Source organism: Oncorhynchus mykiss, chromosome 7 (genome assembly GCF_013265735.2).
Source record: "Oncorhynchus mykiss isolate Arlee chromosome 7, USDA_OmykA_1.1, whole genome shotgun sequence".
Taxonomy (NCBI): Eukaryota; Metazoa; Chordata; class Actinopteri; order Salmoniformes; family Salmonidae; genus Oncorhynchus; species Oncorhynchus mykiss.
Window position 1 is genome coordinate 2,199,750 of NC_048571.1, and position 24,001 is coordinate 2,223,750.

The window sequence follows — 24,001 nt, forward strand, 5'->3', positions numbered from 1 at the left end:
ATGTAACCCATAATATATAAACACACAAGATACCTTTCAATGTAGGGGCGTTTTTTTTTTTTTTTTGATGTGCAGTGTCCTCCAATCACAAGACGTATTTTCCGCCGTAGGGCAATACAGACGTGAGTTTCATCCAATCAAATCTCTCGACCGCGAGACGCTCGGACGCGTCGCGTTTTAGTCGCTGTAGCTACGCGCTAGGCAAGACAAGCAGTATGGCGGAAGAAGAGAGTGAATTTGAGTTAGAAGGTTTTAAAAAAGAATTGAATAGTTTATTTATCAGTAGTTCAAGTGAAGAATACGGACTTCAAAGCAAGTTATATTGTGTACGGTTCTGTAAGGTAAAGCAATGTATTGGAATTACACCTGGGGGAGAGAGAGGAAAAATACTTGTTTTCTCCAGGACAGACTCGTACTAGCTAACGGTAGCTAGCTAGCTAGCCAGAGCTCCTTTCTCTAATCTATGCTAAGGCTAACTAGCCAACCAACCTATTCCCCTCCCCCCTCAAACAGACAGATAACAACCCGTAAATGGCTAGCTAGCAACCAATAAACCAACCTGTTTTTTCCCCCCCTGTAATGTCACATATGTTATATCCTAATTCACCCTTTTCAAAATGCATGATAGTAGCTAACTAGCTAGCTACGGGGAAAAGCATTGTCAAGTCGTTCTCGGGTAGCTTGCTTGTTAGCCAAGTTATCTTCAGTTCCCACTTTAGCGAGTTAGTTTAGTTGCTAGTTTACCAACAGTAGATTCGGGAACGTGTTTAATAAGACCTCTAGTGGAATTCAATGTCTGCCCTTGTTTTTACAGTTTGTCAGATTGAAGCGTTAACGTTACATATACTTGTAGCTAGCTACAGTGTCTAGTTAGTCTGACTATGGCCTAGTTTGGTAATAATGTAGCTAGCTACAGTGTCTAGTTAGTGTGACTATGGCCTAGTTTTGTAATAATGTAGCTAGCTACAGTGTCTAGTTAGTGTGACTATGGCCTAGTTTGGTAATAATGTAGCTAGCTACAGTGTCTAGTTAGTGTGACTATGGCCTAGTTTGGTAATAATGTAGCTAGCTACAGTGTCTAGTTAGTGTGACAATGGCCTAGTTTGGTAATAATGTAGCTAGCTACAGTGTCTAGTTAGTTTGACTATGGCCTAGTTTGGTAATAATGTAGCAAGCTACAGTGTCTAGTTAGTGTGACTATGGCCTAGTTTGGTAATAATGTAGCAAGCTACAGTGTCTAGTTAGTGTGACTATGGCCTAGTTTGGTAATAATGTAGCTAGCGAAGTATTCAGTTGCTACTAAATAAGTTGAGATGGTGATACAGTGAAAGGGACAACAATTGTTTTTAATTGGGCCCATCCAACGTCTTGTTATGGTTTCCCTATCCACTGTCTTTATTTTTCCTCCCCCCTTTCCTACCTGTATCCCCCCCTCCCCTTTCCTACCTGTATCCCCCCTTTCCTACCTGTATCTCCCCCCTTTCCTACCTGTATCTCCCCCTTCCTACCTGTATCCCCCCCTTCCTACCTGTATCCCCCCTTTCCTACCTGTATCCCCCCTCCTACCTACCTGTATCCCCCCCTTTCCTACCTGTATCTCCCCCTCCCCACCCCCTACCTGTATCTCCCCTACCTGTATCTCCCCCACCCCCTTTCCTACCTGTATCTCCCCCACCCCCTTCCCTCTCTCCTCCCTCTGCTCCCTTCCCTTGTAGTTGGTGGAGGTGTATTCAGGACGATGGCAGGTACCCTTGCCACAGCTGCAGGTGCTCCAGACTGCTCTATGTTCCTTTGTCCAAGCCTCGGCCTGCTTCCCGTCTGACTGTGAACATGTATGCTACACACTGAGTAGCCTTGCCCTGTAAGTATGATGTGTTGACTTGTTTACCTGCTCCTTGGGGTACATAGTCATGTCACCCACAGTCTCCATCTCCAGTATGAGTGTTGTTTTCTAGGGTGACTCTGCTCCTTGGAGTCCATAGTCATGTCACCCCCAGTCTCCATCTCCAGTATGAGTGTTGACTTGTTTACCTGCTCCTTGGAGTCCATAATCCTGTCACCCCCAGTTTCCATCTCCAGTATGAGTGTTGTTTTCTAGGGTGACTCTGCTCCTTTGAGTCCATAGTCCTGTCACCCCCAGTCTCCATCTCCAGTATGAGTGTTGACTTGTTTACCTGCTCCTTGGAGTCCATAGTCCTGTCACCCCCAGTTTCCATCTCCAGTATGAGTGTTGTTTTCTAGAGTGACTCTGCCCCTTTCAGCCTTGTTATTCCGTCCCTGTTGTTACATTTATTAAAGGAAGTATGAGGCTCAAACAGTCCCCTCCCCTTTCTCTCCCCCACACCCCTCCCCTTTCTCTTCCCCTCCCCTTTCTCTTCCCCTCCCCTTTCTCTTCCCCACTCCTTTCTCTTCCCCACTCCTTTCTCTCCCCCACCCCTTTCTCTCTCCCCCACCCCACCCCTTTCTCTCTCCCCCACCCCACCCCTTTCTCTCTCCCCCACCCCACCCCTTTCTCTCCCCCACCCCACCCCTTTCTCTCCCCACCCCACCCCTTTCTCTCTCTCCCCCTCCCCTTTCTCTCTCTCCCCCTCCCCTTTCTCTCTCTCCCTCCCCTTTCTCTCTCCCCCTCCCCTTTCTCTCTCTCCCTCCCCTTTCTCTCTCTCCCTCCCCTTTCTCTCTCCCCCTCCCCTTTCTCTCTCCCCCTCCCCTTTCTCTCTCCCCCTCCCCTTTCTCTCTCCCCCTCCCCTTTCTCTCTCCCCCTCCCCTTTCTCTCTCCCCCTCCCCTTTCTCTCCCCCACCCCACCCCTTTCTCTCCCCACCCCACCCCTTTCTCTCTCTCCCCCTCCCCTTTCTCTCTCCCCCCTCCCCTTTCTCTCTCCCCCCCTCCCCTTTCTCTCTCCCCCCCCCCCTTTCTCTCTCTCCCTCCCCTTTCTCTCTCTCCCTCCCCTTTCTCTCTCCCCCTCCCCTTTCTCTCTCCCCCTCCCCTTTCTCTCTCCCCCTCCCCTTTCTCTCCCCCACCCCACCCCTTTCTCTCCCCACCCCACCCCTTTCTCTCTCTCCCCCTCCCCTTTCTCTCTCTCCCTCCCCTTTCTCTCTCCCCCCCTCCCCTTTCTCTCCCCACCCCACCCCTTTCTCTCTCTCCCCCTCCCCTTTCTCTCTCCCCCTCCCCTTTCTCTCTCTCCCCTCCCCTTTCTCTCTCTCCCCTCCCCTTTCTCTCTCTCCCCTCCCCTTTCTCTCTCCCCCTCCCCTTTCTCTCTCTCCCTCCCCTTTCTCTCTCTCCCTCCCCTTTCTCTCTCCCCCCTCCCCTTTCTCTCTCTCCCTCCCCTTTCTCTCTCTCCCTCCCCTTTCTCTCTCTCCCTCCCCTTTCTCTCTCTCCCTCCCCTTTCTCTCTCCCCCCTCCCCTTTCTCTCTCTCCCCCTCCCCTTTCTCTCTCCCCCTCCCCTTTCTCTCTCTCCCCCTCCCCTTTCTCTCTCTCCCCCTCCCCTTTCTCTCTCCCCCCTCCCCTTTCTCTCTCCCCCCTCCCCTTTCTCTCTCCCCCCTCCCCTTTCTCTCCCCACCCCTCCCCTTTCTCTCCCCACAGGAGTGCTTTTGAGCTCTTGCTGTTTTTGAACAGAAATAAGATCCTGCAGGATCCCTTGAAAACAATCCTTGATTCGTTCCAGGTGAGTTGTCTTAACAACCCCTTGCTTCCTAGCCTGGTTCCATATCTGTTTGTGCTGTCTTGCCAGCTCCTATGGTTGTTGTCATGTCAACAAGACGACACAAAGAGGCTGTGTTGACTCAGCTGACCAATCAGATCATATCCGTTTGAATCAGCTGACCAATCAGATCATATCCATTTCTCACTGCTTTATGGAATGCTCTAAAACATCACTCTTGAGTTTGGCAAGATGGCACGTAAGATCTTGGACCAGGCTAACCTCTTCCTCCTTTTTTCAGGAATGTTTTTCCCAGCTGGAGAGACACCAGAACATCCACCTGCTGCAGGTGGGACAGATCATCAGAGAGAAGGGACCGTGGACCAACCCCATACTGCAGGCCATCCTGAAGGACTCACAACTGCCCCGGGATGAAGGTGAGAGTCTGGGAGAGAAAGGCAGGATGAGAGGGGAGGGCCATGGACCAACTTCTACATACTCATCCATGTACCATGTTGTATTACTGACTAGAAATCTGTCCTGTAAATATCTGCTCTGGAGTCGTCCATCTATAATGACAGGAGTCCGTTAACTAGAGGTTCCTCTCTCTGTGGATTTAATATTTACTACTGTTACACTCCTTTCTCTCTCTTTACCCCAAATATAGAGCACTATTTGGGATGCAACATTGACCCTTGACCTGTCTCTCTCCACAGTGGACCGGTACCTAGGCTCAGAGGTGCAACATTGACCCTTGACCTGTCTCTCTCCACAGTGGACCGGTACCTAGGCTCAGAGGTGCAACATTGACCCTTGACCTGTCTCTCTCCACAGTGGACCGGTACCCAGGCTCAGAGGTGCAACATTGACCCTTGACCTGTCTCTCTCCACAGTGGACCGGTACCCACGCTCAGAGGTGCAACATTGACCCTTGACCTGTCTCTCTCCACAGTGGACCGGTACCGAGGTTGAGGTCCAACACTGACCCTTGACCTGTCTCTCTCCACAGTGGACCGGTACCTAAGCTCAGAGGTGCCAGTGTTCTTTGAGCTGCGTGTTCGTTACCTGCTGTCCAGTGAGATGTTCACCGAGGCGGTGGTCTTGGCTAAGACCTGCTCTCAGCACCCCGTTGCCGGGCGACACCTGTTCTTCCGACAGGCCTACCTCACCTGTCTGTTGAAGGCGTCGCTCCCTCGCCATATGCACGAAGAGGTGAGGGGAACAAACTTTTGGTTATTAGGATTCCTGGGTTCTGGATAATAGCATCTGCTATATGACTTAAATATAACATGTTGGGAATGGGGGGGGGGGGGGGGGGCTAATGACTGCTCGGGATAATTACTGTAATTGATAGATGGGATCTACTGTAGAGACGAGGATGGACTGATATGCTAGATGGGATGTAGAGATGAGAGGATGGACTGATATGCTAGCTGGGATCCACAGTAGAGATGAGAGGACGGACTGATATGCTAGCTGGGATCTACAGTAGAGATGAGAGGATGGACTGATGTGCTAGCTGGGATCTACAGTAGAGATGAGAGGATGGACTGATATGCTAGCTGGGATCTACAGTGGAGATGAGAGGATGGACTGATATGCTAGCTGGGATCTACAGTGGAAATGAGAGGATGGACTGATATGCTAGATGGGATCCACAGTGGAGATAAGAGGATGGACTGATATGCTAGATGGGATGTAGAGATGAGAGGATGGACTGATATGCTAGCTGGGATGTAGAGATGAGAGGATGGACTGATATGCTAGCTGGGATGTAGAGATGAGAGGATGAACTGATATGCGAGCTGGGATCTACAGTAGAGATGAGAGGATGGACTGATATGCTAGATGGGATCTACAGTAGAGATGAGAGGATGGACTGATGTGCTAGCTGGGATCTACAGTAGAGATGAGAGGATGGACTGATATGCTAGCTGGGATCTACAGTAGAGATGAGAGGATGGACTGATATGCTAGCTGGGATCTACAGTGGAGATGAGAGGATGGACTGATATGCTAGATGGGATCTACAGTAGAGATGAGAGGATGAACTGATCTGCTAGCTGGAATCTACAGTGGAGATGAGAGGATGGACTGATATGCTAGATGGGATGTAGAGATGATAGGATGAACTGATATGCTAGATGGGATGTAGAGATGAGAGGATGGACTGATATGCTAGCTGGGATCTACAGTAGAGATGAGAGGATGAACTGATATGCTAGATGGGATCTACAGTAGAGATGAGAGGATGGACTGATATGCTAGCTGGGATCTACAGTAGAGATGAGAGGATGAACTGATATGCTAGATGGGATGTAGAGATGAGAGGATGGACTGATATGCTAGATGGGATCTACAGTAGAGATGAGAGGATGAACTGATATGCTAGCTGGGATCTACAGTAGAGATGATAGGATGGACTGATATGCTAGATGGGATCTACAGTGGAGATGAGATGATGGACTGATATGCTAGCTGGGATCTACAGTAGAGATGAGATGATGGACTGATATGCTAGCTGGGATGTAGAGATGAGAGGATGGACTGATATGCTAGCTGGGATGTAGAGATGAGAGGATGAACTGATATGCTAGCTGGGATGTAGAGATGAGAGGATGAACTGATATGCTAGCTGGGATCTACAGTAGAGATGAGAGGATGGACTGATATGCTAGCTGGGATCTACAGTAGAGATGAGAGGATGGATGGACTGATATGCTAGCTGGGATCTACAGTAGAGATGAGAGGATGGACTGATATGCTAGCTGGGATGTAGAGATGAGAGGATGAACTGATATGCTAGCTGGGATCTACAGTGGAGATGAGAGGATGGACTGATAAGCTAGATGGGATCTACAGTGGAGATGAGAGGATGGACTGATATGCTAGCTGGGATCTACAGTAGAGATGAGAGGATGGATGGACTGATATGCTAGCTGGGATCTACAGTAGAGATGAGAGGATGGACTGATATGCTAGCTGGGATGTAGAGATGAGAGGATGAACTGATATGCTAGCTGGGATCTACAGTGGAGATGATAGGATGGACTGATATGCTAGCTGGGATCTACAGTGGAGATGAGAGGATGGACTGATATGCTAGCTGGGATCTACAGTAGAGATGAGAGGATGGACTGATATGCTAGCTGGAATCTACAGTGGAGATGAGAGGATGGACTGATATGCTAGCTGGGATCTACAGTAGAGATGAGAGGATGGATGGACTGATATGCTAGCTGGGATCTACAGTAGAGATGAGAGGATGGACTGATATGCTAGCTGGGATGTAGAGATGAGAGGATGAACTGATATGCTAGCTGGGATCTACAGTGGAGATGATAGGATGGACTGATATGCTAGCTGGGATCTACAGTGGAGATGAGAGGATGGACTGATATGCTAGCTGGGATCTACAGTAGAGATGAGAGGATGGACTGATATGCTAGATGGGATGTAGAGATGAGAGGATGGACTGATATGCTAGCTGGGATGTAGAGATGAGAGGATGAACTGATATGCTAGCTGGGATCTACAGTGGAGATGATAGGATGGACTGATATGCTAGATGGGATCTACAGTAGAGATGAGAGGATGAACTGATATGCTAGCTGGAATCTACAGTGGAGATGAGAGGATGGACTGATATGCTAGCTGGGATCTACAGTAGAGATGAGAGGATGGACTGATATGCTAGCTGGGATCTACAGTAGAGATGAGAGGATGGACTGATATGCTAGCTGGGATCTACAGTAGAGATGAGAGGATGGACTGATATGCTAGATGGGATGTAGAGATGAGAGGATGAACTGATATGCTAGCTGGGATCTACAGTCGAGATGAGAGGATGGACTGATATGCCAGCTGGAATCTACAGTGGAAATGAGAGGATGGACTGATATGCTAGATGGGATCTACAGTAGAGATGAGAGGATGGACTGATATGCTAGCTGGAATCTACAGTGGAGATGAGAGGATGGACTGATATGTTAGCTGGGATCTACAGTGGAGATGAGAGGATGGACTGATATGCTAGCTGGGATCTACAGTAGAGATGAGAGGATGGACTGATATGCTAGATGGGATGTAGAGATGAGAGGATGAACTGATATGCTAGATGGGATGTAGAGATGATAGGATGAACTGATATGCTAGCTGGGATCTACAGTAGAGATGAGAGGATGAACTGATATGCTAGCTGGGATCTACAGTGGAGTTGAGAGGATGGACTGATATGCTAGCTGGGATCTACAGTGGAGTTGAGAGGATGGACTGATATGCTAGCTGGGATCTACAGTAGAGATCAGAGGATAAGGTTTTGACGAAGATGATGTGTTTTGTACAAGAGCACTAATACAAGCACTAAGTAATTCCTAAATGTGGTTGTTGCAGTCCATATTTGGAGTTGCTGCCTTTTCCCCTTGTTTGAAAGGTTTAGTCGGTCACTTATGGGGTTGGGTGGGATTGCTGACTACAGGTAGAAGACAATAGTCATTTCTGCTAGCCTGCGATGTAGTGGGGAGAATTAGCTGATGTAGTGGGGAGAATTTTGCTGTTGTAGTGGGGAGAATTGGCTGGTGTAGTGGGGAGAATTTTGCTGGTGTAGTGGGGAGAATTTTGCTGGTGTAGTGGGGAGAATTTTGCTGGTGTAGTGGGGAGAATTTTGCTGGTGTAGTGGGGAGAATTTTGCTGGTGTAGTGGGGAGAATTTTGCTGGTGTAGTGGGGAGAATTTTGCTGGTGTAGTGGGGAGAATTTTGCTGGTGTAGTGGGGAGAATTTTGCTGGTGTAGTGGGGAGAATTTTGCTGGTGTAGTGGGGAGAATTTTGCTGGTGTAGTGGGGAGAATTTTGCTGGTGTAGTGGGGAGAATTTTGCTGGTGTAGTGTGGAGAATTTTGCTGGTGTAGCGGGGAGAAATAGCTGATGTAGCGGGGAGAAATAGCTGATGTAGCGGGGAGAATTAGCTGAAAGTAATGCTCCCCTAACGGTGTAGCCCTGCGTTCGCCCTCCACTACACCACTGGAATCTACCGTATAAATGCTTGAATGATGTCACCATTTCTTCTTCTTCTCTCTCTCTACCTGTAGATGTCTGACATTGACGGTAAGGACGCTGTGGATATCGTGTGTAACACAGAGAGTGAGGAGAGCGACGAGACGCTCCTGGCCCTCTGCACAGCCTTCCTCTCTCAGCAGCTACACCGGGGAGACATGTACTGCATGTGGTGAGGCTCGTCACTGTCTATACACATCATACTGGTCTGTGTTCACTGTCTATACACATCATACTGGTCTGTGTTCACTGTCTATACACATCATACTGGTCTGTGTTCACTGTCTATACACATCATACTGGTCTGTGTTCACTGTCTATACACATCATACTGGTCTGTGTTCACTGTCTATACACATCATACTGGTCTGTGTTCACTGTCTATACACATCATACTGGTCTGTGTTCACTGTCTATACACATCATACTGGTCTGTGTTCTACATCAGGGGACGTGTGTATGGTACCGGTCTGTGTTCTACATCAGGGGACGTGTGTATCGTACCGGTCTGTGTTCTACATCAGGGGACGTGTGTATCGTACCGGTCTGTGTTCTACATCAGGGGACGTGTGTATCGTACCGGTCTGTGTTCTACATCAGGGGACGTGTGTATCGTACCGGTCTGTGTTCTACATCAGGGGACGTGTGTATGGTACCGGTCTGTGTTCTACATCAGGGGACGTGTGTATCGTACCGGTCTGTGTTCTACACCGGGGGACGTGTGTATCGTACCGGTCTGTGTTCTACACCGGCGGGGCGTGTGTATCGTACCGGTCTGTGTTCTACATCAGGGGACGTGTGTATGGTACCGGTCTGTGTTCTACATCAGGGGACGTGTGTATCGTACCGGTCTGTGTTCTACACCGGGGGACGTGTGTATCGTACCGGTCTGTGTTCTACACCGGCGGGGCGTGTGTATCGTACCGGTCTGTGTTCTACACCGGGGGACGTGTGTATCGTACCGGACTGTGTTCTACACCGGGGGACGTGTATATCGTACCGGACTGTGTTCTACACCGGGGGACGTGTGTATCGTACCGGTCTGTGTTCTACACCGGGGGACGTGTGGCCACTCTTGTCGCGGGGTACGTGGTCTGGCCACTCTTGTCGTGGGGTACGTGGTCGGGCCAGTCTTGTCGTGGGGTACGTGGTCTGGCCACTCTTGTCGTGGGGTACGTGGTCTGGCCACTCTTGTCGTGGGGTACGTGGTCTGGCCACTCTTGTCGCGGGGTACGTGGTCTGGCCACTCTTGTCGCGGGGTACGTGGTCTGGCCACTCTTGTCGCGGGGTACGTGGTCTGGCCACTCTTGTCGCGGGGTACGTGGTCTGGCCACTCTTGTCGCGGGGTACGTGGTCTGGCCACTCTTGTCGCGGGGTACGTGGTCTGGCCACTCTTGTCGCGGGGTACGTGGTCTGGCCACTCTTGTCGCGGGGTACGTGGTCTGGCCACTCTTGTCGCGGGGTACGTGGTCTGGCCACTCTTGTCGCGGGGTACGTGGTCTGGCCACTCTTGTCGCGGGGTACGTGGTCTGGCCACTCTTGTCTTGGGGTACGTGGTCTGGCCACTCTTGTCTTGGGGTACGTGGTCTGGCCACTCTTGTCGCGGGGTACGTGGTCTGGCCACTCTTGTCGCGGGGGACGTGGTCTGGCCACTCTTGTCGCGGGGGACGTGGTCTGGCCACTCTTGTCGTGGGGTACGTGGTCTGGCCACTCTTGTCTTGGGGTACGTGGTCTGGCCACTCTTGTCGCGGGGTACGTGGTCTGGCCACTCTTGTCGCGGGGTACGTGGTCTGGCCACTCTTGTCTTGGGGTACGTGGTCTGGCCACTCTTGTCGTGGGGTACGTGGTCTGGCCACTCTTGTCTTGGGGTACGTGGTCTGGCCACTCTTGTCGCGGGGTACGTGGTCTGGCCACTCTTGTCGCGGGGTACGTGGTCTGGCCACTCTTGTCTTGGGGTACGTGGTCTGGCCACTCTTGTCGTGGGGTACGTGGTCTGGCCACTCTTGTCTTGGGGTACGTGGTCTGGCCACTCTTGTCTTGGGGTACGTGGTCTGGCCACTCTTGTCGCGGGGTACGTGGTCTGGCCACTCTTGTCGCGGGGGACGTGGTCTGGCCACTCTTGTCGCGGGGGACGTGGTCTGGCCACTCTTGTCGTGGGGTACGTGGTCTGGCCACTCTTGTCTTGGGGTACGTGGTCTGGCCACTCTTGTCGCGGGGTACGTGGTCTGGCCACTCTTGTCGCGGGGTACGTGGTCTGGCCACTCTGTCCAGTTTCAATGTGAACGGCGCTAACTAGCTTAGCTCATTTATGAAACCGTGATCTGATGTGTGACCGGATCGGATTGCATTACAATTGATTTACTTTGTTAACTTTTAAAAAAAATACTTTGTATTTACTTTTTGTACAAAGATGCTTGAGATGGTCACCTGCATCTGAGTAGACATTGTGTCCAAGTGGTTTCCCTAAATAAGAATTTGTTCTTAACTGACTTGCCTTGTTAAAATAAAGGTTAAATTAAAAAAAATATATATATATAAAAAAATAAAAATACCTAAATAAATACAAGTACTGACATGTATTTATCCTGCTTGTTCTTTGATGTTTGGGGTTTTCTGGGCCTGGTTACCGTTCAGCACCTGGTGATAACTGTTGGCATTAATGGGGCTTTATAGACAACATTGATTGATCTTGGACCACTTCCTACTCCTCCGTTGGGATCTGATTTACAAACCCAGGTTTTTAATTGAGTCCGCTAATGAATAAACTGACTTTTTTTTTTTTTTTACACCAAGTAATAATGAACGTTTTTATTAATGAAGTGGATTTTTTATCATTTTGTTATTAAATCACTTTCTCTTCCAGGGATTTGGTGTTCATATGGAGTCGACTCCGCCTGCGGGTCAACCCCTCCAAACAGGCCTTCCTGGAAGAGAGTCATCGGTTGCTGCTGTCTGCCACCAACATCAGATCCATATTCTCTTTCATTAGAGTGATCCTTGCAGAGGTGAGCCAGGAACTCCTGTGATTGTTGATTTTTAGTGCTGAAATTCCAGCTGCCATTTTGTTTGTTCAGATGTAATGGAGTTGTTGTGGTAGAGGATGATGTGAAAAGCTTGTTTTTGATTTGGGTTGTACCTCCGCTCAGGTGGCTTGGCTTAGGTCAGCCTTCTTCAGATGCTTTGTTGAGGATTACTGTGCCGACTAGAGAGATGAATAGAAGTCATGGCTTTTATTTGGGGTTTGACTGAGAATTTGTGTTGAACTGTCAAACAACATGAGCGGTTGGACGAGTAACTGAAAGGTTGCAAGATCGAATCCCCGAGCTGACGAGGTACAAATCTGTCGTTCTGCCCCTGAACAAGGCAGTTAACCCCACTGGTCCCCGGTAGGCCGTCATTGAAAATAAGAATTTGTTCTTTAACTGACTTGCCTAGTAAAATAAATAAAAATACCATCAGCTGGGGTGCGACTCAAATGGGCCCCTACTTATGGTCCCTGGTTAAGAATAGCACACTACAGTATATAGGGAATAGTTTACTTTTTTTGGGACAGAGCCCTGATCATTATTAGGCCGACTCGTTAGTATAATTGTTTGTTTTTCAGTCAAAAATAGACACCTTTTGATGAAGATGAGCAACAAAGACTGGATGAATACATGATCCAAATACTGAGCTATATTTTATTCTCCAAAACATTTTGGTATTATTTTATACTCGTATACAATCGCTCAGGGAAAGATTTGAGTTTAACCAGTACACAGAGTTTTCTAAACGACGCTTGGATTGGAACCTGGTGCTTCGGGTCAGATCACCTGTAAATAGAGCTCTTTGTCCACGCAGACCAGCGGTGTGTTTGGTGTCCAAATCAGGATGTATGAGCAGAGAATAACCCCATTACCTACTGTGGAATATGGTGCTGGATCTTTGATGTTATAGGGGCCGTTCTGCTTCCGCTGGTCCTGGACCTGACTGTGTGCCTAAAAATATATATATATATATATATATATATATATATATATATATATATATATATATATATATATATATATATATATATATATATATATATATATATATATATATATATATATATATATATATATATATATATATATATATATATATATATATATATATATATATATATATATATACATGTTTTTGTACAGCATGGGTAATTCACTGACCCCCTTCTGTTCTATTTCTGTTCTGCTCTCCCAGCTGGGAAAGGATGGTCTCCAGTTCTGTGTGGAGCTCTGCACCCACGCCCTCCAGACGAACCCCTGCGACGCCGCCACCAAGTCCCTCGTCTACAAGACGGTAGCCTACCTCCTCCCCAACGACCTGGAGGTCTGCCGGGCCTGCGCCCTCCTCGTCTTCTTCCTGGAACGCACCGTGGAGGCCTACAAAACGGTGTTCCTCCTCTACACGCACCCCGACCAGGAGTACCACGTCGAAGCCGGTCCCATCGGGAACCACATCCGCTTTGAGATCCTCCAGACCCTGAAGAGAGGTCTCTACTTCGATCCAGAGTTCTGGAACCTTTTGAATCTCCGGACCAACTGCCTGAAGCTGATGAGCGAGAAGAAGGCGGCGTTGGCGAGGATGATGATGGAGGAGGAGGATGATGGGTGGGTGTCCAACTACTGCAGCACCGCCACCAAAGAGCCCTGTTGCAGCTGGAGCGCTGACCTGTCGGAGCGTGTGCAGCCTAAACATGTAGAGACTAAACCGGTACAGAAACACGTTCAGATTAAACCCTTTCATCAGGTAACAGCGCCCAAAAGGCGGTTCCAAAAAGAAGAGAAGAATCACGTTTCGACGGCGCCGGTGGCAGCCAAACGTGTCAAAGCTCAAAGGTTGGAAAAAAACTCTGTTGTCGAGTCGCAGCGGCTGCCTGTTAATCATGTGACGCCGGCGATGGCGAAGACTGAGAAGCTGGCTGAACCCCCTGTTGGCGAGGAACAACCTGTTATAAAAAGAAGAGGGAGGAAGCCTGGGCCGAAGCCGGGACCGCGGTCATCCGTCAAAACAACAGAGCCCCCAGTCGAGACCACCTCTGTCAGACGGTCCTTCAGACAACTGGACATGGCGCAGGAGAACCTGGCCAGGCAAGTCGGTCACAGACCACATAGGCACATGACCAGACTCTCGGAGAAGAAACCTCCTAAACGGAGGGGTAGGAAACCCCGGTGGCTCCTGGAGGGTACGTTCCAGGCTGAGAACAGTGCTCCCCGGAAGGGTCGCCGACCGGGGAGGAAACCTACACAGCAGAAGACCCAGCAGACACCAGTGGACAAGACCAATAAGACCTCTCGGTCTGGTGCCACTGTCAAGGAAAGCACAACCAAACAAAAGAATGCTGTGACCTCACAAAATAAAATGGCGGCCGCTCGTCTAACAGCTTCGAGGGAACAGGAAGGTAAACGTCAGAAGGAGATTCCCGCTACTAACCACCTACCAGTAGTATCTCCTGCTCATGACTCAAAGCTGGAGGTCTCCCTACCTGACAATGAAGTATTTGGGTTCTTCCATGAGGATTATCTCAGTAGGCAAGGACTGGTGACTCTAAACTGTGATAAATCTAAGGCACCAATCCAGGCACAGTATCGGGTGAAGGACAGACTCGGAGAGGTGTTTCTCCTTTCCGCTCAGAACGCCAGTCTCTTCATAGAGCAGTTGCACAACTACGCCCAGACGCCTAAGGCGGAAGGTGTCACGTTGAACACCGAAACCTGTTTGTTGAAAGCGACAGATGTCCGTCCCTCCCTGAACCAAAGTTGTCTGCCGGTGCCGTGTGACGCTTCAAGGGTATTTTACCAGACGTCTGCAGTGGAAATGGAAGTTGAGGTCTACTCACAAACTGTCACTGCTACAGACATGACTTTCACACCACAAGGTGGCGCTGTCGAACACATCGCAAGTCCCAAGGAGGACGGATTCTCTACCGATGCTCAGCAAACATGTATTCCATCTGTTCTCTCAGTGAATGTAATTGTTCCTAATAACACAAGAAGAACAAATACATATGTAACTAATGTTCCAAGAGAACCAACGGAAGTTACGAATATTCCAAAAAAGCGAACCGCTTCTGAAGTCGGGGAGATTCTAGAATCGTCCAGGAAGTCCGAAGTTACCGACATTCTGAAAGAGGCTATGGATATAGCGAACATTGGTGTGGATGAAGCAATGGTGGGGGACACTGGCAGCGTCCCTGGAAAGGAAACTCGGGAGCTAGTTGTTCTTACTCCTTTCTGCTGGCTGGCTAATACCTCAATGGATGCGTTTGCTAGAGAGTTTGAAAAGTTTGCCAAGGCTCCGGATTCTGACGTTGTCGCAAAGCAGCAGTCGGTGACACCACAGACCACAGATGGTGTCTCGCGCGAAACGTTTGAGACGACATCGTCAACGGTGACACCACAGTCTCCAAAAGTCATCACTACGGCCGTCACAGACCCAGTGGTCCTTGAGGACACTTCGAAAATAACCAAAGTCACCCCACAGGACACTACAGACATCCAGGAAAACATGGACACTAGACACACCCAACTGGACATTAAAGCTACCTCACAAAACGCGGAGCCGGAGGATATCCCAATGGCCGCTGAGAGCTTCCCACGGCTCACTGATGAGACCCGGCAGCTTGAGCACCCTGTGGACTCGACACAGGACAATGACACCCCTCAGTTCACTGAAGACCCCCCACAGAATACACAGGACATAAGACTACTCGCAGAGGACACCCTGAAAGTCACTTTCACCGAGGTCACCCCACAGGCTACTGAGGACCGCACAAAAGCCACCGTGGATACTCCAGAGGCTGTGGACACACTACCACAGAACATAGAGGAGGACAGCTCGGAGGGAATTGAGGATAGCCGGGAAGTTACTGTAGACAGCCGGGAAGTTACTGTAGACAGCCAGGAAGTTACTGTAGACAGCCAGGAAGTTACTGTAGACAGCCAGGAAGTCACTGTAGACAGCCAGGAAGTCACTGTAGACAGCCAGGAAGTCACTGTAGACAGCCAGGAAGTCACTGTAGATACCTCTGAGCACATTGAGGACGCCCTACAAATACAAAACACTGCAGACACCCTACAGCTCACAGTGGATGCCCCAATGGTCTCTGAAGAGTTCACCAAGGACACACGTGGTGCCACACGGAACAATGGGGACACGCCACAGCTCCATGAGGACACACCGGTCACTGAGGACACACTAAGAGTCCCCGAAGAGACGTCACAGGAACCCAAAGACCCCTCAAAGGTCAGCAGAGATACCCCGATGGTCTCTGAGGACACACTAAGAGTCCCTGAAGAGACGTCACAGGAACCCAAAGACCCCTCAAAAGTCACTGAAAACTCTCCACAGAAAACACAGGACACCCCAAAATTCACAAAGGACAACCCAACTGTCTCTGGGGATATCGGACAAACTCCTGGAGATGGCTCCCCACAGGAAAATGAGAACAGCCCACTGGCATATCGCTGTAGTCTCTGCAACAAGGTTTTCAAAGGCAAACGTGTTATAGCCCACGCCATGTACCACTTCCGCAGGGACCAATGTATGTTCTGTAGGATGCTGTTCAAAAACGACCTGCTCGCTATGATGCATCTGTCCCAACACATCGACAAGTTGAAAAAAGGAAACCTACCACCTGATATTGAGGAGGTCCGTGAGAACTGTAAAGCTGGGATGTCAGACACGCCTGGACGCTCAACGCAGAGGGGGAGACGGGGACGCAAGAGGATCCCTGTAAACTCCACCGAGTCAACACCTCCGGATTACAGGAAGCTACGGTCGACCAATAGGATCTCCTCTATAAACTCCTCGGAGTCAACTCCACCGGATCGCAGGAAGCTACGGTCTAACCCTAATCTACTGTCGACCAATAAGCTATCAACTGACTCTCAACCTTCACCAGATACTAAACTTGCAACAGAAGAGTCTGAAGGCAAGCAGTCGACACAGAGGGTCAATGGACAGAGGGGCAGAAGACGAGTTAAGGTTGAAGGAACTGAGGGTGATGGTGATACTCAGGCAGAGGAACAAGAAAAGATCAGTAGGAGGCAAGAGGAGGAGCACTCGGCTCTGGAACAGAGGGAGGAACCCGTGGAGATCGCTACTTCTCTGGTGAAGACATCGACAGGTGAACAAGGGGGAACCTGCTCCTCTCCTCTGACAACGTTTTTGGAAGAAGGGGAGAAACCCTGTTCCTCGGCAAAGATCATGGAGGTCAACACAGAATCTCAGGCTGTATCGGTAACACAGGACAGGCTTTCAGTTTCACCTCTAGAGACCTCAGTTCAGGGTAAGGAGACCCCCGGAAGCTGCCCTGTGGAGGGATGCACAGAGATATTCACTGGAAAACGGCGTTCTCTCCTCGGACATATTCTGGACGATCACCGCGGCGACGCCAAACCCTTGGAAACGACGTTCCGTCACGGGAATGGCAAATGCAATATTTGCCAGAAACATGTTTTGACTTTGCAGCATTACCAGCACCACATTTTATGGCACAAAGGAATTCCCAGGCATCCCTGTCTACATGATGGATGTAAAGCCCGGTTCAGTGCAGCGACAGAAATGAGGAACCACGCGAAGACCCATCAGCCGCTCCTGGCAGTGTGCTGCTTCCCAGGTTGTCGGGAGCGCTTGGCTTGTCTTCCGGAGCTGAACCGCCACGAACAAGAACACTATCGTCTTCCAAAGGAAGGGAAGGATGAATCCGTTTCCTCTACCCTTGTCACCAATACCACCTCTGTTAACGTGATTAAACCGCGTAAGACGGGGAGGAATAAGCTACAGGAGATGCAGGGTGTAAAGAGACGATGGCCTCTTAGAGAAAAGGAGGGATCGGCAACGGACCTCACTACTACTGTAAAGGTAACCAGGAAGTATGACTTGACCAACACGTTAAAGAGAACGCAGGTCGTAAAGAAACGGCATGTTCATGGAGATCCTCGTACTACTGACCCCTCTACCGTCTCTGTAAAGGTAACAAATACGTTGAGGAAATTGCGGGCTAAGAGGAAACCGTGTGTTGGTAAGAAAATGGACGCTCCAACCACTCCCGTCACCACGTCCAATGAAAAAGCGGAGCAAGCGAGCAAGAAGTTAAAGATGATTCATAAGGTGAAGAAAGCGTGGGATGTAAAGAGACAGAACGTTAGCGAAGACGATTATACCCCAACTGGTCCAACCACCTCCACCACCACTACCGCCACTGAAAAAGTTACCAAAAAGCTAAAAATCATAAACAAGTTGAAGAAAATGCGAGTGATTAAGAAACCGAACGTTAGCAAAGAAAAGGATACCCAACTGGATCCAGCCACCGACACAAAAGTGACAGAAAAGTTAAAGAAAACGCAACTTGTGAAGAAACCGAGTGTTGGAAAAGACCCCAGGAAGATGTCAAACGTTAGCACAGACGAGGACAACCCCCCCCAACCTGTTCCTCCCACCGTCACGCCGAAAGTCACCGAGAAGTTACCCGTGGTGACCGAGAAGTTAAAGAAAACACAAGTTCTAAAGAAACAAAGAGTTATCAAGGAACCCAAGAGGCCCGTTAGCAAAGAACCCAGGAAGACCTCCAGAAAACCTGTGAAGTCCAAGACCTCTGGTCCAGAGAAACATGTTCATGAAGTCACAGAAGTGGTAGGAAGTAAATCAAAGGAAGAAGATGATAAACCGTTGGTGGAAACATCAGACTCATCAACAGCTAGCGATGTCTGTGACCAGAAGATGGTTAACGGACACGTAAAGGACCTCCCTAAAGAATCGCCAAAATACCAGAGGAGTCTTAAAACAAGTACAGTTTCCAAATCCAAGAAATGTGACCCACGAAACCATAAACCTGCTACTCCCAAACCCCCTACAAATACTCCCAAACCCCCTACAAATACTCCCCAACCCCCTATCAAGGAGGAAGCGAAAAACTCAACTTTCTTTGGGAAGATTAACAACAGGCCATACATCCGGCCGCCACCCACGGCTTACCTAGACGAGCGGTACACCACCATGCCAAAACGCAGGAAAGAGATGTCCTGGACCCCTCGCTTCTCTCCGACGCGCCCGGACCTCGTGGTGGAGGCGTCGGGGACCACGGCGACACCGTCCGTCCGTAGGCAGCGCTGCGCCAAGTGTTTCTTGTCCTTCGACAGTGGAGAAGAGTTGCAGACGCACGTCTCGCTGAAGAAGTGCGCAACCCTTTTCGGCTTCGACTCAGACGAGGACAGTAAGTATAACATTGTGACTTGTTGTTAACATAGTTGTCTACTTCGGGGATTTGATTTCTCGTTGATTGATTGAATTAAAAAAAAAAAAAAACATTATTTGAATGATAGTTAATACAAGGTCATTTAGGAGCTGTTTCCGGATGCAGATTTAAGCCTAGAAGTCGTGGATTTAAAAACAATCTCAACGGGGAATCCATCAAAGTATTCTTAGTCCCAGACTACCCTTAATATGTGTCTGGTAAACCTCCAAGTGTAGTAGATTATATGTCTGGTAAACCTCCTGTAATAGATTATGTGTCTGGTAAACCTCCTGTAGTAGATTATGTGTCTGGTAAACCTCCTGTAGTAGATTATGTGTCTGATAAACCCCCTGTAGTAGATTATGTGTCTGGTAAACCTCCTGTAGTAGATTATGTGTCTGGTAAACCTCCTGTAGTAGATTATGTGTGTCTGGTAAACCTCCTGTAGTAGATTATGTGTCTGGTAAACCTCCTGTAGTAGATTGTGTCTGGTAAACCTCCTGTAGTAGATTATGTGTCTGGTAAACCTCCTGTAGTAGATTATGTGTCTGGTAAACCTCCTCAAAGTGTAGTAGATTATATGTCTGGTAAACCTCCTGTAGTAGATTATGTGTGTCTGGTAAACCTCCTGTAGTAGATTATGTGTCTGGTAAACCTCCTGTAGTAGATTATGTGTCTGGTAAACCTCCTGTAGTAGATTATGTGTGTCTGGTAAACCTCCTCAAAGTGTAGTAGATTATGTGTGTCTGGTAAACCTCCCGTAGTAGATTATGTGTCTGGTAAACCTCCTGTAGTAGATTATGTGTGTCTGGTAAACCTCCTGTAGTAGATTATGTGTGTCTGGTAAACCTCCAAGTGTAGTAGATTATGTGTGTCTGGTAAACCTCCAAGTGTAGTAGATTATGTGTCTGGTAAACCTCCTGTAGTAGATTATGTGTCTGGTAAACCTCCAAGTGTAGTAGATTATATAAATTATTTTAAATGTGATTTTTCCTCCATATTGTTTTTATGCTGAAAGCTCCAGATGTTGTATGCTGATTTATGGTTTGTGATTTACTATTGTTTCAGGTAGCTCGTGAAAGCTGATAGACAAGAGGACATGTTTGGATGTGCTGCTCGGGAAGGGGGGGTGTGGGGGCTGTTGAACCCCCCCTCCAAAACCTGCTAGGAGTGTTGAACCCCTTTCGACCCTGCTACCTCACTGAGGGGCGACCAGGGTTTACAGGACTCTGACATGACTTGCTGGCTAGTCTGGGACAGCCGTGCCAGGCCTCCCCTTGTGACTGAGGCTGGCAATCTGAGGCGGCTACAACAGGAGACGCCTCTCAACCCTGCTCCCCTTTTATTATTGAAGAGGATTCCTAAAGCGTTAACTCTTTTTTTTTTTACATGACTTGCTGACTAGCCTGGGATGTGACTGAAGTTGGCCCGGTTGGCTACAGCAGAAGACGGAGAACAGTAAAAGGGTTGTGACCATTTCTTCCATGTTCTGTCTCCCATGGTCATAGGAGTGACCTTTGAACCCTGACCTCAAATCCACAAAGTTCAAAGGGGTCTTTTGGGCTGACCGATTTTTTTTTTGATTCGTCGACCAGGAAGCGTCTCTAAACTAAAGCCTTGAAGGACTTATGAGGCGGACGCTATGAGGCCTGGCCTGGATAGTTAATATATTCTTAGTTTTTTTTATTTGTTTTCGACCGTATTTACTTTGGACTGAAGAAGTGCCTGGAATCCAACCTGCCACTTCCTGCTTCTCTTCTATTGGTCAATGGTCCAGGGGTTTCCTCCCAATTTGGCATCTTATTCCCTCTATAGTTGCACTACCCTATGTGAGCCCTGGTCAAAAGCAGTGTACTATTAAAAGGGAATCATTTGGGCCACGGAGACTCGTTGCCGGGGTCAAGGAGTGACTCTTGAAGATGTGAGAACTGATGTTATGCAGGGATGTTAACTATACAAAATGTTCAAATATTTAACACACTAAAAAAAAATTTTTTTATTGCTCATTGCTTTGCACTTGTCACTTAAACCCAAAACCCCCCTAGTGAGTTTAACAGTCAAACTGCCAAGGGGGAAAGAGGCTCCTAAACCCCCCTAGTGAGTTTAACAGTCAAACTGCCAAGGGGGAAAGAGGCTCCTAAACCCCCCTAGTGAGTTTAACAGGCAAACTGCCAGGGGGAACGAGGCTCCTAAACCCCCCTAGTGAGTTTAACAGTCAAACTGCCAGGGGGAAAGAGGCTCCTAAACCCCCCTAGTGAGTTTAACAGTCAAACTGCCAGGGGGAAAGAGGCTCCTAAACCCCCCTAGTGAGTTTAACAGGCAAACTGCCAGGGGGAACGAGGCTCCTAAACCCCCCTAGTGAGTTTAACAGTCAAACTGCCAAGGGGGAAAGAGGCTCCAAAACCTCTTCTATGGATTATAGGTCTACGGCCCACAATGCAACAACGTGTATATTTAAATATCGTGTTGTTAGGCAACCGGTAACTGTCCAAATAAAGGAAACCCTTGAGTAAATGAGGGGATACAGAAGTTTTGTATATGTGTGGGGTGCCATTTTCCAGGCATGGTCCAGGTCCACTTGTAGAATTTATGCCAAGGTGCATTGAAGCTGTTCTGGCAGCTCGTGGTGACACGACACCTATTTAAGACATTTATGTAGGTGTTTCCTTTATTTTGGCAATTACATGTATTTGATCAAATTTTAACCAGTTATTATGATTTATTTTTATTTTTTTTACTATTGATCCTCTGTGACTAAATTCTGTTCATTGAGAGCATGCTCCTGTGATTGGATATTTTTTTTACAACTCAATATTATTTTATATATATATATTTTTTTGCCTCTTGGGCCCCATATGGGCTTGGGGTCCAGCCCCTGACTCACACCAATTGACCCTTCACATTTATTTATTATGCAGTTTATTTTATTAAATCAGTTGACCAATCAAGGCAGGGCCCCGCCCAGTTACCCAATCAAGGCAGGGCCCCGCCCAGTTACCCACGTGGATGCCCCTGCCTCCTCTTCTCTCCCCCTGTCTGATAATTAGCAGAGCGGCAGCAGGTTGTCTAAAACTCATTGACAGCGGGCTCCTGATTCCTCCTGTGGTTGGCGGTTGCAGTAAAATAAATAAAAATATCTCTATCTAATATATACTGTATAGAAGTGTCTTGGGCCCCCCCCCCCCCACCTCCCCCACAGGCCTGGGCCTAGGGGCTTCAGCCCCGGTAAGCCCCTGCATTAATCCGGCCCTGTATGTAGGGAACAGGTTGCCATTTGAGACCATTGTGTCTGCAATGTGTCTTTCATTTCCATATTACCGCTTAAATTTACTATAATACAAACAACATGTTAGCCATCATGGCTAAACAACAACAACATCAACAACCTGTTTGAACATATTAGCCATCAGGACTAAACAACAACAACAACCTGTTTGAAGCCATCAGGACTCAACAACAACAACAACAACAACCCGTTTGAAGCCATCAGGACTAAACAACAACAACAACAACAACCCGTTTGAAGCCATCAGGACTAAACAACAACCTGTTTGAAGCCATCAGGACTAAACAACAACCTGTTTGAAGCCATCAGGACTCAACAACAACAACAACAACAACCTGTTTGAAGCCATCAGGACTCAACAACAACAACATCAACAACCTGTTTGAAGCCATCAGGACTAAACATCATTCCATATTTAAAATGGACTCTTCATCTTTTCTTTCTGTAATGTAATCCATATTATAGTTTAATGCACATTTTAAGTTTCCCTCTTTGTATATCTGTCTGGGATGAGTTGACGCGATGTCAGTCGGTCTCCACACAACCAGAACTACGCTGTCAGCTGTTGTTCAATGTATGTCCCTGTCCCAAACGGTTCCTTGTGTACTACTTGGGACCAGGGGCCCCATTTGGGTTAACTATAAGGAATAGGCCAGGGGCCCTATTTGGGTTAACTATAAGGAATAGGCCAGGGGCCCCATTTGGGTTAACTATAAGGAATAGGCCAGGGGCCCCATTTGGGTTAACTATAAGGAATAGGCCAGGGGGCCCATTTGGGTTAACTATAAGGAATAGGCCAGGGGCCCCATTTGGGTTAACTATAAGGAATAGGCCAGGGGCCCCATTTGGGTTAACTTTAAGGAATAGGCCCGGGGGCCCATTTGGGTTAACTATAAGGAATAGGCCAGGGGCCCCATTTGGGTTAACTATAAGGAATAGACCAGGGTGCCACTTGGGACTCATATTTTATAAAAAGAGGTTAGGAACTTGTTACGTGTATTAATCTGACCCATCTGTCCCCAACCAACAACGCTGCGTTCAGAAACCAGTGTATTGATATTGTCTATTGCTCAACACATGGACGAGACTAAACGCTTCTATGAGCTTCTGACATCACTTCCTTTTTTTTTTTTTTTTTAAAGATGAATCTATTGTGATGTCAGCGAGGCGGCAGCCCACCGGGCGGTGACTGACTGTTCTACTGAACCCAACAGAACAGTGGCAGCAGGTGTAATGTATTATTCACATGGGGTTTTTCTATTTGGCTCCTGTAAATATGTGAAGAGTTCAAATGGCTTATTATTTACTGGGTGTTTTGAAACGGGTTTATTATATATCATCAAGTTCTTGGTGTAAAATAATAAAAACACATGTTATTAAACTGGTATAAGTCGACCGGGTCGTATTTATTTATCAAGAGTTACCAGTACATGCATAAGGTGGGGAAGAACTGTGTCAAGGTGTGATCACTGTGTGGTGGGCCCTCTTTTTTTTTTTTCTCAATTCATCTTTCATTGATTGCTTGTAATCTTCCTCTCCTTGCCTCCCTTCTCAAACGGCATTAGCTGTGTTTGAGTGGATCGCGATACCGTAATGTATCGTGGGTAAATTGACTGATAGTGATTTATGATGCCATGGGGTTTTATGTACATCGGGAACTTAGCTTAGTTTGACATTTCAGGTGACCGCTAACATACGGGCTTGTTTTAACATGCTTATCCCATGGCTCATTTATTTGATTTTGAATATTTAGGGCCCCTTTTTTCCTT

At 48.1% G+C, this 24,001-nt stretch overlaps 1 protein-coding gene across 1 annotated transcript; it reads left to right on the plus strand.

Annotated features, from left to right (window-relative positions):
• The first annotated feature begins 142 nt into the window (after positions 1–142).
• Positions 143–23,619, plus strand: LOC110527174. Its single transcript, XM_036982074.1, has 9 exons — positions 143–341; positions 1,716–1,861; positions 3,581–3,662; positions 3,940–4,075; positions 4,648–4,850; positions 8,724–8,860; positions 11,552–11,693; positions 12,910–18,925; positions 20,015–23,619. Exons 1-9 carry the CDS (start codon positions 216–218, stop codon positions 20,023–20,025), a joined length of 6,999 nt encoding a protein of 2,332 aa, XP_036837969.1. The 5' UTR covers positions 143–215; the 3' UTR covers positions 20,026–23,619.
• Positions 23,620–24,001: the final 382 nt, after the last annotated feature.